Source organism: Convolutriloba macropyga, chromosome 5, assembly GCF_964194025.1.
Source record: "Convolutriloba macropyga chromosome 5, txConMacr16.3, whole genome shotgun sequence".
In the NCBI taxonomy this organism is placed as follows: domain Eukaryota; kingdom Metazoa; phylum Xenacoelomorpha; order Acoela; family Convolutidae; genus Convolutriloba; species Convolutriloba macropyga.
Window position 1 is genome coordinate 4,712,822 of NC_134472.1, and position 13,324 is coordinate 4,726,145.

Here is a 13,324-nt window from a genome sequence, read left to right on the forward strand (position 1 = left end):
CTATCATTTCAAACAACTATATTAAGTAGACACCGAAGTTCTTCTATTTCTCTTTCAGAAATAATAAACAGCCTCATTTTTTGTAAATCTTTTTTTACGAGTGTAGCTTTCTTGAATAAAGAACTATCCGGGAGTTTAATTGCCTTTCGCTACGCGGTTTAATTAAAAAATTAATAACAAAACGGTACCACTTACACCCGAGAATTTAGGTCAAAATTACCTTTGACTTTGATTCCATTCTAAGCCGAAGTGATTTCATCCGGTGCTAAATTATTCTATGTTCTTTTTGTTTTTCATTCCGCCCCCTTTTAGTAAGTAAGGGAGTAATGTGAGCTTATTGTTTTTTTTTGAAAAGGTAATTTTTTAAACTATTTCTTCTCTCTAAATATTCAAATTAAATAGCTATGGATGGAAACATGTAATTTTTTAGGAAACGTTGGAAAACGTTCATGAAACGTTCATAACATATCATAGACAATAATTGAGAAAAAGAACAAAGTTGTTAAAATATGTTAAAATTTTCTTGTAGCTAATTTAAGCTTTATTCTTTTTGCTGGAATCAAATACTCAGCGTATAATTTTATAAAAATTCTGTTGCTTTGTAACAGCTGGCTGTTCCATTTTATTTTTCTCAGAAACTAATTTGTCCTGTGTGTCTAAAAGTAATCATAAGCAAGCGACAGCTAATCAATTCTCGCCTCACAGGTAACAACATTCTTTTTAATCCAGCCATCAAAACTTAATGGTAGGTTCCAGATTTTTAATTGCTCTCAAACGAGAAGCAATTATTGTAAATGTGTCTGTCTTTTGTATCCAAATTTTTGCTTTACCGTTTTGCGCTTTTCTTCTAGAATAATCTTTGACTTCTCAAGTAAAAGAAGCCTTTTTCACGTACTTTATCTTGATCTTTGAGTGCTTTCAATTGCGAAATAAAGTTTGTTGTTCAAAGAAAGCCGATTGTCAGTGAGTTAATAACCAGGACCTGATAGACGAGTGGCTAATACTTCTTTTGAGGTGATAAAATCGGATAAGGAGGTCAGGGTTCGAACGCTACCTCCGGGGATGTTCTTGTACCCAAGAAAATTTTATCTAGGCTACGGCCCCTGAATTAAATTGCGCCGCCTGTCATTCGAGTGTAAATTTCGAGTGTTTTGTGTAAATGATTGTTTAATCATACAAATGCTCGCAATGCAATTATTGTCCAGTTGACTTTTTTGTAAGTTTGATGCTTTTACAAAAAAAACAAATTGGAATCGATTGTGAGATTATTTTGCTTTTTTATGTTGCATGATGATTATCCGTTATATCCACATGCTAGCATGCCTTAACACAAAAACTAGTTCAATCGCTGCCGTTTTTTGTTTCTTAACCATGGGCTCGTTGGATTTTCATCGTTAAAATATTCAGTAGCAGTAATCTTTTTGAATTAGTTCTTTTTTGATTGATCAAATCTTGTCATCTCGTTTTCCGATGTTGAGCAATAATGTAGTTGAAATTTTACGGCGATTGAATGAAATTATTTTTTAAATAGCGTCCGCATGTCAAATTTTAACTTTTTGTAAAGTTTTGTACTGAACGGCGAAACTCTGTGATAAGTATTTTATTTTTCTTGATTTTTGATTCCCTGACGCTCTAATAAATGTAGTTTTAAGCTTTTATTAGCTCCCAAACTTATTGTTCAATCGTTAATGAGAGAGTTCGGAACATAATGAGGGAACACATTTTATGGACCTACAGTTGACACCTTTCTTTGTATAAAGGTAGATTTTTTCTGCAAAAATATTTTTTTACCCTAATTAGCAACCAAGCTATATGAATAGATCAACTCTTCCTTATTCAACAAGATAAATTTTAAACCAAATTTGATCTGAACTTGCAAAATAAAACAATTTAAAATTGATCGTGAAATGACGGTTCTCATCTACATGCGACGCAACATTATTAGCAAATTTTTAGTAGAAATTTTTTTAGCAGTTTTTAGAATTTTTTAGCGGTATGTGCTGTATTCATCGACTGCTGTGTTACTTTGTTGTGATAAAAAATTAATGGATATGATGTTTCAAAGATCTACTGAAATCATTCATAGTTTTTAATTAGATTATTGCTTGTCTTTTTAAACCGGTATTAATTATATAATCATAATTTTATTATCATAATTTGTTCATAATATTATTATGGTCCTATTAGTATTTATTTACAATACAAAATACCATAATTTTTGTTTATTTCAACGTATGAATTTTCCCTTTTTCTAGTTTACGCTCTTTGAAATACGAAATGGGCGGTGAATGTACCTCCATAACAATATTAAAGATACCAAATTGGTGAGGATTAAAAATTCATTACCGTTATTTATAGGAGCTATCAAATATCTTGTTATTAGTGGGCTGGGTTATTGGCAATAGTGATATTGTTGTACCACTTCAAAGGCAATCGGAACGCCCTCTCATTTGTTATTAATAACGTTGTTGAATATATGACCTCGTTATTCAAGGTATCAAATGGTCGTTTTGTGGGAAGAAAGAAGAGGAAAGAAAACAGCTAAAAAGAGAAAACAAAAAAGTTCTTTTTCTGTTTTCTAGATGCTCTAACCTAATATTCAATATATATTGTATTGCCACATCGTACATTTGCATTCAACTATTTCTTGTCTGCAATTTTGGTTGTATACTGAATACAGTGTTCTTCTTCTGCAAAAAAGGGCTATTGAGTTTTACGGAAGGGTCTCATTTGCCCACAGTTGTTCAATTTGTTCCGCAGAAATCACATGAAGACAACAGGGAGGAGATTTGTTCATCTATTAATGATGGATTGATTGTTTGCGACTCCTCAGTGGGTATTCCGTGTATTTGGGGAGACTCCTTCGGAGATCTTGACGTATCCTCGAGTGAACTTTTGCTCTCTTCAACTATTTCAACTAACTTGCGCCAAGTTACTTGAGCCGTTTAGGCTGTCTCTGACTGGCTGTCTCTGTGTATAAGCCGCTTAGGTTCTTTCCATTTCCTTTTTGCTGAAGAAATTTTGATTTACATGTGAAAAAATGGAAGTTTTCTTTGTGAGTAGTGTCTAGATGAACAGATCAAATTTTTTTAACCTTCAAAAATTGTGTTTCGGACCAATGAGAGGTAGCTGGAGCTATTTGAGCGTGAAATACTTATTTGCATGGATATTTAGGCGGAAATCGGTGTATAACGTTTGATGGGAGTAAGAGTGCATAACCTTTTCCGAGCTTTCATTTTTGTTCAGTATGATTGATGGGACCAGACCTCTTCTGTTTGAGCCACTTGCCAAATATGTTCAAATTTTAAACCATATCGTTGTGCTTGTTAGTCTCTACTCCCTCTCCAAGAAAGTTATATGCTCTTACATAGCAAATAATTATGCACTGGTACTGCAAAACTACGTTCAACTGAAGACTTCTACAAAAAGACATCACAAACAATAAATAAAACGCTTTGAGTTCAGATCAATTTCCTATTAACGCGACATCACGTCGTTAGTTTTTCAAATGTCTAGTAAAAGGTTTGTGTTGCTATAAACGTTTTTAACGACCCCTACATCAACTTAATTCCAAATTTCTAGCACTTGTAATTTTCCCCACAAATTGGTCTATTTTCTTAACAGCTGTCTCAAATTACCCAATAATTTTAATTAAGATTAGAGCGGTATTATTTAATGGCCATTCGAACAGCTCTAACTCTTCTTGGAACCCAGATGAAGAAGGGCTTTTTGAGCATTGTTTGATCGGGAATAATCGCTTTTCAACTTCAAACTGACGTTTTTTTACTCCATCTCGTGACTAATTTTTTGCAAAGTGTGCGAAGTGCGGAAAATTGTATCGTAGCTTCGGAAAGTTGTATCGTAGCAGGCGAAAGCGCTATGTGTCACACAGAGGCCTTTGAGTGAGGATTTTTTAAATCTTTTAGAACTATATATACTATTTTTGCCATTTTCCAGTCGCTTTTTGGCCTCAAAAGTGATACTTGGTATGAAACGTTTGTATGAATGCTGTGCACTGGATCTTGATTTGAAGTTGACTTTTCTATTTTCGTTTTTTTTTCATGAAATCCGACATATAATAGCTTAACGTGGAAAACGAAGTTGTTTAACGAACTCTTCTTTTTGAAGGATGGATAAGTCGTGAATGAAATTGCTTTTAAAACTTTGAAATTTTCTCTTGGTGAGTTGCACTCAATATGTACCAATTAATTCGAGGCATATACAGACAAAAAGACGATTTTATTATTGCAAACTCTTACAAATTAAAAAAATTCAAACATATTGATATTTATTGAAAGTATTTTGTTATTTTTTGAAGTAAGAAAAGATATACGTACCTCATCCACGTGCTGATATACATCTTGGTTATTCTTGAAGTGAGTGAAGCTAGCACGTGCTATTTATACCAACTTTGTCCCCAACTTTTCATAGTGTTATTTGTGATCCATTGACCCTTGATCTTTTGAAGAAGTAAATTATCAGAGTAAAGAACTGGTAAAGATTGGATGTCATGAGAAGTCATGGAAGATGTAAATTAAATGTGATCACCATCAATGTAAAAGTGCGGTACTTTGGGGTAATAAATAGGGGTTGAATTTTGTGCCAATTGCCACAGTTGTCAACCATCGTTTCTAATTTAAATATTCGATTACATTTGTCTCTGCGTTCCCAGTAGCCGACAATATTGAATGCCCGGAAATATACCTGAAATTTTTTTAACCCAAAGTATGTATTGCCCTGTTGCGTTTATAAATTTTCTCATTTTTTTCAGGAAATAAAAAAGCTACTTTAGAACGTTTTTTTTTTTAATTTTTCTTGACTGTAGGAAGTAATATGAGCAGCAAAAAACAGCTGGTGTTTATTTCTGTTTTTATCTGTTTGTCCAATACAGCCCAGGTTTCTATTACTCACTACCATTCAAACATATTTGCGTACTTTGCAAGTGAGCTCTGATTTGAAGTTCACGGGGAGTTTGATTCCTCCGCGATACGATGAATAAATGCTACATTAATATTTTTGACAAATTCTATTGGAATACTCCTGTGAATGTATTTTTCCCCACTAAAGAACATTGAAATGAGTGGAAAGTGCAAAATGCGGCGTTGGAATAAAAAAGAATTTGGACCCGCACTTAACATTTAAGATACTAGAGAGAGAAAACAAGCAAGAGAGAGAGAGAGAGAGAGAGAGAGAGAGAGAGAGAAAACAAAGTGATTAGATGGAAGCACCGCTCAATGATAAAAGTTTAATTATTTTTGCCTTTGGTTGGTATTCAGAGGACTGAGAATGCTAACTGAAAGTCTTCATCCCTAACAAATGGTAGACAATAACATGAAGGTGTTTTTTTGATAGATTCATCACCAATGTCGAATAAAGTTCACTGAATTGTATCCTCGTTCCTGGATAATTTCTGTCGACTTTATTCTGCTAGGATTCCGGAAGAGAAGTATTGTTATGAAATAGTGAAAGTTTTCAAATTGTTGGATCTAAGTGTTGGTGGTGGTGTTATAGCAGATGACAGTGTTGGACAGCAGAGGCAGGGCAATTGGAGTGAAGAGGAACTGCCTCGAGGACTTCCTAACCTCTTACGTCATGTTTGTCAACCCAAACTCATCCACCTCCAAGGAACTCACCAATATTGTCGTAAGGCTCCCTTATTTTGGTGTCAGGACAAATACCCAATGTGATAAAAAAAAGTCGTAAACTGTGTCAATTAAATCATGTCATATCAGTTGACCAAAGCGGTCACTTTCGTGCTAACAGGGGTATGTGACAGTAAAATTTTATGCGAGAGGAGAGTGGGGGTCAGTGTTAATGTTGAGGCGAAAGTTCTGCTCTAACTCAGACGACGGTAATCATCCGGATTTTTAGATCATCAATGTTTCAATCTTTTTTACTGTGATTTCTGATACTGGCGGTCTTTAGGTTGCTTCTATCAATATCGGTATCCTCAAGTTTATCAGGATAGTTTTGCGGGTATCGCATTTCCAAAAATTCGGGAAAAGAAAGTGTTGTGAAATGGGACGCTTATTTATATACAAAATTTTCTGCATGTTCAGTATAGGTTACGTGACTCTGCTTGAAGTCACTGAGAACTTTTGGCATTTATCGAAAGCCGCCAAGCGGTTGGAGATATTCAGTCAAAATTTTGAAGTGATTTCTGCATAGTCACAACTTGAACGTTTTAAAATGACAAAAGTTAATGGAATTAATCTTCTGGCTATCTTTGTAGGAAGTTTTGGCATTTTTACTTCTGGTAATGCAGACATTCGGCATTTTAAAACTTGCACATGTGTTTTTTAATTAAAGTCACATTGCAGGTGTACTCGAACCAGATGATGAATCGTGATAGAAATCAGGGATCCAATTCTGACAACGACAGGCCACGAACGGGCAGTGGTGTGGGAGATGTTTACAACGGGGGTGGGGGAGGTGGTGGGGGAGTTAATGATCCCAACATTGCTAGTGATGAACCAGACAGACATTCAATAAGAGAGCAACACAACAGTTTCACACGTCACCAAAAACAGTTACGTTTTATAAGATCTGAAAATTTAGGAATTGGAATTTATTTTTGAATCATTTTCGACTTAAGACCTTGGTCGAATGTGAAAGCGGTTATTTTGATATTAGGCAGTATTTTAGCAAAAGCGATTTGCTAACTTTCTAGTAAATTGAGAGCGGAAAAAATAAGGCAAAATATACGAAGATCCAATTATATTAATTCGCAAAAGATAATGACAGTAATCTACAGCTCAAAAAATGACCGATCAAATTTTAGAGACCAACGTCAACGTTAAACAAAATATCTTTAAAAAAGTTCTGATTATTGGGTCAAAGTTTTTACCAAATGTTTAATATACTGTGTGTTTCAGAGATCTAGCTGCGAAAATGAACGAGATCTCGAAACGCATTATGGACGAGATCTGTACTGGAAACGACAAGCGGATTCCCTGCAGTGACAACTACCTAGATGGAGAAGTGTGCAGGATACAATGCTGCAGCACTCCCCTCTGCAATTCCGCAACTTCTTTCCTCAGACAATTTAACCCCGACTCATTATCCCTCCCCCTATCTATACTTAAATTATCACTCATTCTTCTCTTCACACATTCCATTTTCCAACAGTTTTTCTTCACATCTGCCCACTCGACACTAACAACAACAAGAAAAACAAACTCTAATTTCATCCATCAAATGACGTCACAATGTGTTCTTCCCAGAGAATCTAATTCTCGCTCAAAGCAACGAGTGCAAATCCCGACAACCTAAATTTCCAATCTTTTCATCCCTTTTTTCAAAACGTCTCTTTAATTTATCTTTTATTTTAACATGTCAAACATAGTTGTCATTATTTGATGTGGTTTCGTATCATTAATAAATAGTCGATTATCCAAACTCCTCAACAGTTGGACAGAATTGATCAATTTTCAATTGTAAATTGCAGTTTGTAATCGCATTTTTGGTTACCTTTGAAAATTACAAATTTTGGTTTTATTTAAGTTCGGTCATCCTATATTTTCTCAGATAATATTTTTGTAGATTTTAAGTTTTCCCATTTCAGTCATTCAAAATCTCAGTCGTCATTTTTGAGTGGCGTTAATGTACATAATTCGGGAAAGTAAACACAGACAGATGTTCTAAATGTGAGAAACTTCTTATATGTTGAACAGTTTTATCTGTTTGTAATTGTTTGCTTTTTCGAATGGCTCCGTGTTGTGTTGTCCAATTGGAAATGGTTAATTTGAAATTTATCAATTCTGAATATATAAATGAGTCTTAAGTGAAGTATCAGTTGACCTGTTTATTTTTTGTAATTAGACTGAATTTATTTTTGCCTAGATATACTTTTGTTGATTGCTCACTAAAAAGGTTTTCATGTTTGAAAATTAAGCAAACGCTGCCATTCACTAAATCTGTTAAGCTGCTCTCGAACGAATTTTGAAGCAGTTATTGTAAACGTGGGTGTCTTTTTTATGCAAAATTTTTGCTTGACAGTTTTTGCACTTTTGTTCTAGAACATTCTGCGCTTTCAAGTGGCTTTTTAAGCTTGACTTCAATATATTTGTTTAATCTCAGTTACTCCCATTCTGAAATAAAGTTTGTTGCTGAAATAAAATGCGATTTGAGTATCAAAGCCGTTATAGTTTAAATAGAAAGATTTCCGACTGACCTCCTGGCGGTCGCGTGATCGAACCCCTATGAGGTCGGATTTTTTGCAGCAAAAAAATTCTAAGCTACACCCCATAAATTAAATTGTCTCCACCTGTCGTTCGAGAGCAATTCATCTAACGTTAGTCCGTTTATTAATAGCCGCACAGCGATAGCTGATGCTATTATTGGCCTTCTCTTGGTTTTTATTTATTTCGTCGTCAAGATTTTTGTTACGACCATATGATGTCGCAACCACTTCAAATCTGCTTTTGTTCATTTGTTGATGAAATTTCAGCTGAAGTGCATGCGTGACGTCATTTCTCACTTTTAGGGGTTTGAATTTTTTTGTTCATTTGCGTGACAATTTTGTTTGGTCACTTACCTCACTCTCAAAAATTACTGCAGCATTTTGAAATTGACTTTACTTTAATTCAGAGATAAGGTCAAGTGATTATGTCCACTCTAGATAAAATTTATTTTTTACAGCAACTAATAGAGGCAGCAATAACTTATACAGATTCTTAATCAAAATTTATCATCTCATCCTTTAATGAAAAGAGTAATTTTTGGTCTGTCTCTTTTACTGTTTTCTTGAGACTGCAGATCTACGAAGCTATTGCGGCTATTTGCTGGCATTCTGCCAGCTATGTTGATAAATATTATCCTTCTTGATAATACTTGATTTCATCAGGGCCAATCTATCATTTCCCGTTGGAAGAAAATTTTCCGCTGGATTTTTCTTCAATTTTTTTCAGAAATGCAAATCGTTATTTGAATTCAAGCAGCATTTTTGTTTTCCTAAGTAAATTTATTCCCAATTAGATTTCAAAACGCCGAGTCAGCTTTTTACTGTTAATTATTGAACTCTGGTTTTGTTTAAAATTCAAAAATTTTATTGTTTTGGTACTCATTTCCTTTCATGAAGATAAATGAAGCCGCAATGAAAAATCGCATTACCAATAATTCTTAGGGCATTAACTCTGAGTTTATATTTTCAGTAAAAGTTCTTTTAATCTAAAAATTGCTGAACTTTGCGCCCAAAAGGCTAGACTGGCATTCAAATTAGGGGCATTTTTTACTGCCTCCTTCATTTTTTTTTTCAATAATGACCCAATTTCTGGATCCCGTACATTTAATTCCAAATCCGTTTTACATTTTTCTTTATTTCTATAGCTTCTTTTGTTCAAGCCTTAAAAGGTCGATAATTATCAATGAGAAAATTTGATAATAGTTAATATTTTGTAATAATTTGACGGTCCTTTTCTTTTTAAAAAAAATAACGCGGTCAATTTATTACATCTTGTTTTTTTTCTATCTTTAGTCCTAAGCTGATGTCAGTATGGCCGTCAGTCGAATCTATTTTCCAGCAATCTGTATGTGCGTTAAAATAATCAAGATCATTTGTGAACAATAGAGGCTAATTAACGCGCCCATAAGTGATTGAATCTCAACGTGTCTTATCTCTCGGTGCCGAACTTCATTCGACCGTTTATGTTTATACATAAAAGAACTCGTTTCAGATTTAACTTGGTGGATTTGCACCAAAATGGGTGGATCTAGTAGCAGGGGCGGACTTCCGTCGTCCAATAATAGAATATCACTTGAAAACGATCTTGGATCGACGGATGGTCCTGTATCCGTTTATTTCACAGACAGTGCCATCAATCTGTTGACGAATGCAGTGGGGCCTCTAGATAACAACCAATCGCAGAGCAGTATCGATCAGGCAATGTTTGACAAGATCACTGCGATTGCGTATCAAAGGGGAATCAATGATTCCGAAAAGGTTTGAAGACTTCAGGACTAAGCTCTTAAATTGGCAGCATTTATGTTAAAGAACTCACGTGCTTGTGTTAAAATGCCGAAAGTCTGCAGCGCCAGATGTTAAATGCCATAAGGTCTATATTTATGCTTAGCCAGAAGTTGACTTCCATTGATTTTGTCTTTTTAAAGTGCACGTTTTGGTGTTTTAAGCAAAATTTCGTGACTCTGCAGAGGTTACTTCGAAATTATGGAGTAATATCTCGAACCACTACTGGGTTCTCGAAAAACGCCAGAAGTTTTCTGACATCAAGCATTGTCACGTAGCCTGTTCTTCAAAGGGTTTCTGTCTCCTAACGGAAAAATATCACGAATGAAGTTCATTCGACTTAACATTCCGGGGACTTATAGGACAGATAGACGAGAGCTCGCCTTCGAGGTTAATCTGTGATTTATTGCTCTCGATTGAGAAGTACTTATTGTAAACGTGTGTGTCTTGTTTATGCAATTTTTTTGCTTGACCGTTTTGCGCTTTTCTTCTAGAACAATCTTTGACTTCTGAAGTGACTTTTTCACGCACTTCTTGATTTTCGAGTGATTTGAATTGCTCTCACTCCGAAATAATGTTTTTTGTTCAAACAAAACCGATTGTGAGATGCTCGAGTTCAAGGACCTGTTAGCGCAGTGGTTAATACATCCGTCAAGGACTCAGGAGGTCGGGGTTTGAAGCCTACCGTCAGCTGATGTTTTCGCACCCATAAAGAATTTTATAGAATTTGTCAAGGCTACAGCCCCTGAATCAAATTGTGCCGCCTGTCATTCGATAGAAAAGTTTCCGACGTTAGTCGGTTTATGTTTTTTGTTGGCTAGCATTTCCTGATACGATATACGAATACTTGATTACTGTAAAAATATTTAAAACCCTCATACATCGGAAAGAATTTAAAGCTGACAAATTTTGTCAAATAAAGAGTTTGTCGCCCTCGGCTTATTGGGTGCGTGACCCAAAACACGAATTGCGTCGATTAAACCAAAAATTGAACTTTTTTGCATTCCCTCATTTATCGCAAATTTCAAACACTTTCTCAATTTAAGATTTCAAACAACTTAAATTTTAAGTCTAACAATGAAACTTGTGATGACCTCTTTAGTACTACGATTGTGCACGAAGCTCTCCTTTTTTTAGAAAATCAAGGTAGGGACCTTTTTCGTTTGTTGCCACCCCCAAGCTTAGTGGGTGCATATTATTTGTAAAGCCCAAGAGCACGTGCCTTGTTTTCACAAAATGATTGACTATGTCATTTCAATTGTTCTGTAACTGAGGGTTGCGTTGCATAGCGTACGGGGGGGGGGGGGGTTGACACTCTGATTAAAATTTTTTTCTGATAAATGTTTGTTCGAATAAAAATACATGAAAAATATTTGCTTGAGCTCGATTTTATAATCATGGTTTTCTGTAAAAAATAATTTGGCGTCAGTCCGCTGGAATAAATTTTTCGTTTTCTAACGTTGTAAGATTATTACATCTTAGTCAATTTCATTGTTTAATGTGAGCACAATGAGCGTCATGTTAAAATGTCTACATTCGACTGTTTAATGGCCCTGAAATGAAGGTGTCGCAACAAAGTAGATCCTCATTGAAAATTGAGATCCAGGACATCATCAATAGTAACTAGAAATGGGAATCAGAATAAGAGGTCAGAAAATTATGTTTGAACTTTGATTGCAGTAATGTTTCTTTCTGTGATAACCTTGCACTTTGTATGCAGGGGTGACTTTTGATTTTTGTTTCTCCTGCGATTTTACAATTTTGTGACTTTTTTTCGTGAAGATCAAATTTTTGATGCATCGAATTTGATTTCATATAGCAATTAATCGTGAATAACTTGTATCATTTCTAATTGAATGATGTCACATGTTGTCTTCACATGTTTTGTCTCAATGGCTTGCACCTAATGGTGACTGTCATTAAGATAAAATTTCCGGGAATAAAACGGCTCTATTGATTAAAACAACACTTTGAACACTTCATCTTTAAAAGGCTGCAGAGATAAGCACCGGAACAGTAAAATAAAGTGGTTGAATCAGTAATTTTGGAATGATTTTAACGCTTATGGTTTGTTACAGATGAGAAAACGCCCCTGTTTATCTCTTTTGCAAATAATTTTTTTCGGGCGAGGAACGCTCTTAAATTCAAATGTGAAGGTTCGCAGTATTCTATGCGCGGACCAGAGTGTTCGCACAGTCGAATTTGAAGGCACACAAAGTTTTGCAAGTTGCTGCGAAAATAACAATTTTCGCAATTTTGGCGGAGGGACTATTTTAGTATCCAGAGGAACCAAAATACAATTTGAAAATGTCCTTATTAGCGCCCAATTTTCTTATGCTGGTTTTCAAAAGCGTGTTGCTATGATACCAACATGAACAGTAAATTTTCTATGTTTTTGTCAGAACTTTAAGCAAAAACCAAAGCAGCACAAATGCAATTCAAAGACTCGAAGAAAAAAAGAATATTTAGGAGAACAATTTTTCATTTTCATTAATGCAAATGAACTTTGTAATTAGTTCATTTTCAGAAAAATGAATTTTTTAGAATTTTTTTCAAGACCATGTTTTATTCTAAAGCACTAATGGTGTCAAATTGTTTTAGAAAGTACGTGTTATTAAAGTACATGTTAGGAAAGTATATGTGAGGTACGCTCTACATGTTGTTTGAACAACGTCATAAAGTAACTACCGGAAATAAGTGAGGAAAAGGTAACTAGTATGAAGCCAGAGAAGAAATAGCCAATTCATGAGGCTTTTTGAAGATAAATTGCATCACTTTTCTACTACAACTACATTTTCATTTTGTTAAACATAACAATTATCAGCAACTAGAAAAGGTACAACACCATCTATGAACTGAATTTTGAGACAGTCTAACAATTGGGACAAGAATCATGAGCCAGACTCCAAAAACCAGAAGTTTATGAGAAAAAAATCATCTGATTTTTTTTTATAATTGATGCCAAATCATCATTGATTTGGTATTATAAATCAAATCAATAAAAGCCCAGTGCGACATGTGGTAATCTAAAATCATTTTCGTAAAGTGTGTCAAAGTTTATCTGAAAAATAAGTTGTCAGATTTATTAAAAACAGTTAAATTATACTAAAATTGACACCAAACAGTTGACTTCTGGGCTAACTCACATTTTTTTCATGTGAGCAGGCAAATGTATAATGTGACGAAAGATATGGCCCAATTAAAAAAACCATTTAAGTTTTTTGAAGTTATGCCTTGAACCTGGAAACGAACCTCTAAGAATATAACATATGCCCGCGAAAACAGCAAATGGGGTCTGCCCTTAAAACAAATAGCCGAAAAGACGCAGGTGTAGAACTCAGATATTACGTAACCAAAGGC

General features: G+C 34.8%; 2 protein-coding genes across 2 annotated transcripts in view; both read left to right on the top strand.

Moving 5' to 3' along the window:
- The window catches only part of LOC142339067 (uncharacterized), a 55,763-nt gene extending 47,920 nt beyond the window's left edge, over positions 1-7,843 (top strand). The window contains exons 4-6 of the mRNA XM_075388728.1: positions 5,512-5,643; positions 6,321-6,529; positions 6,876-7,843. Of these exons, the coding sequence (XP_075244843.1) occupies positions 5,512-5,643; positions 6,321-6,529; positions 6,876-7,272 (738 nt within the window). The 3' untranslated portion in view covers positions 7,273-7,843. The remainder of the gene's footprint in view (positions 1-5,511; positions 5,644-6,320; positions 6,530-6,875) is intronic.
- The window catches only part of LOC142339736 (uncharacterized), a 169,655-nt gene that overhangs the window by 147,661 nt on the left and 8,670 nt on the right, over positions 1-13,324 (top strand). Inside the window, exon 2 of the mRNA XM_075389967.1 lies at positions 9,673-9,940. Coding sequence (XP_075246082.1) covers positions 9,701-9,940 — 240 coding nt within the window. The 5' untranslated portion in view covers positions 9,673-9,700. The remainder of the gene's footprint in view (positions 1-9,672; positions 9,941-13,324) is intronic.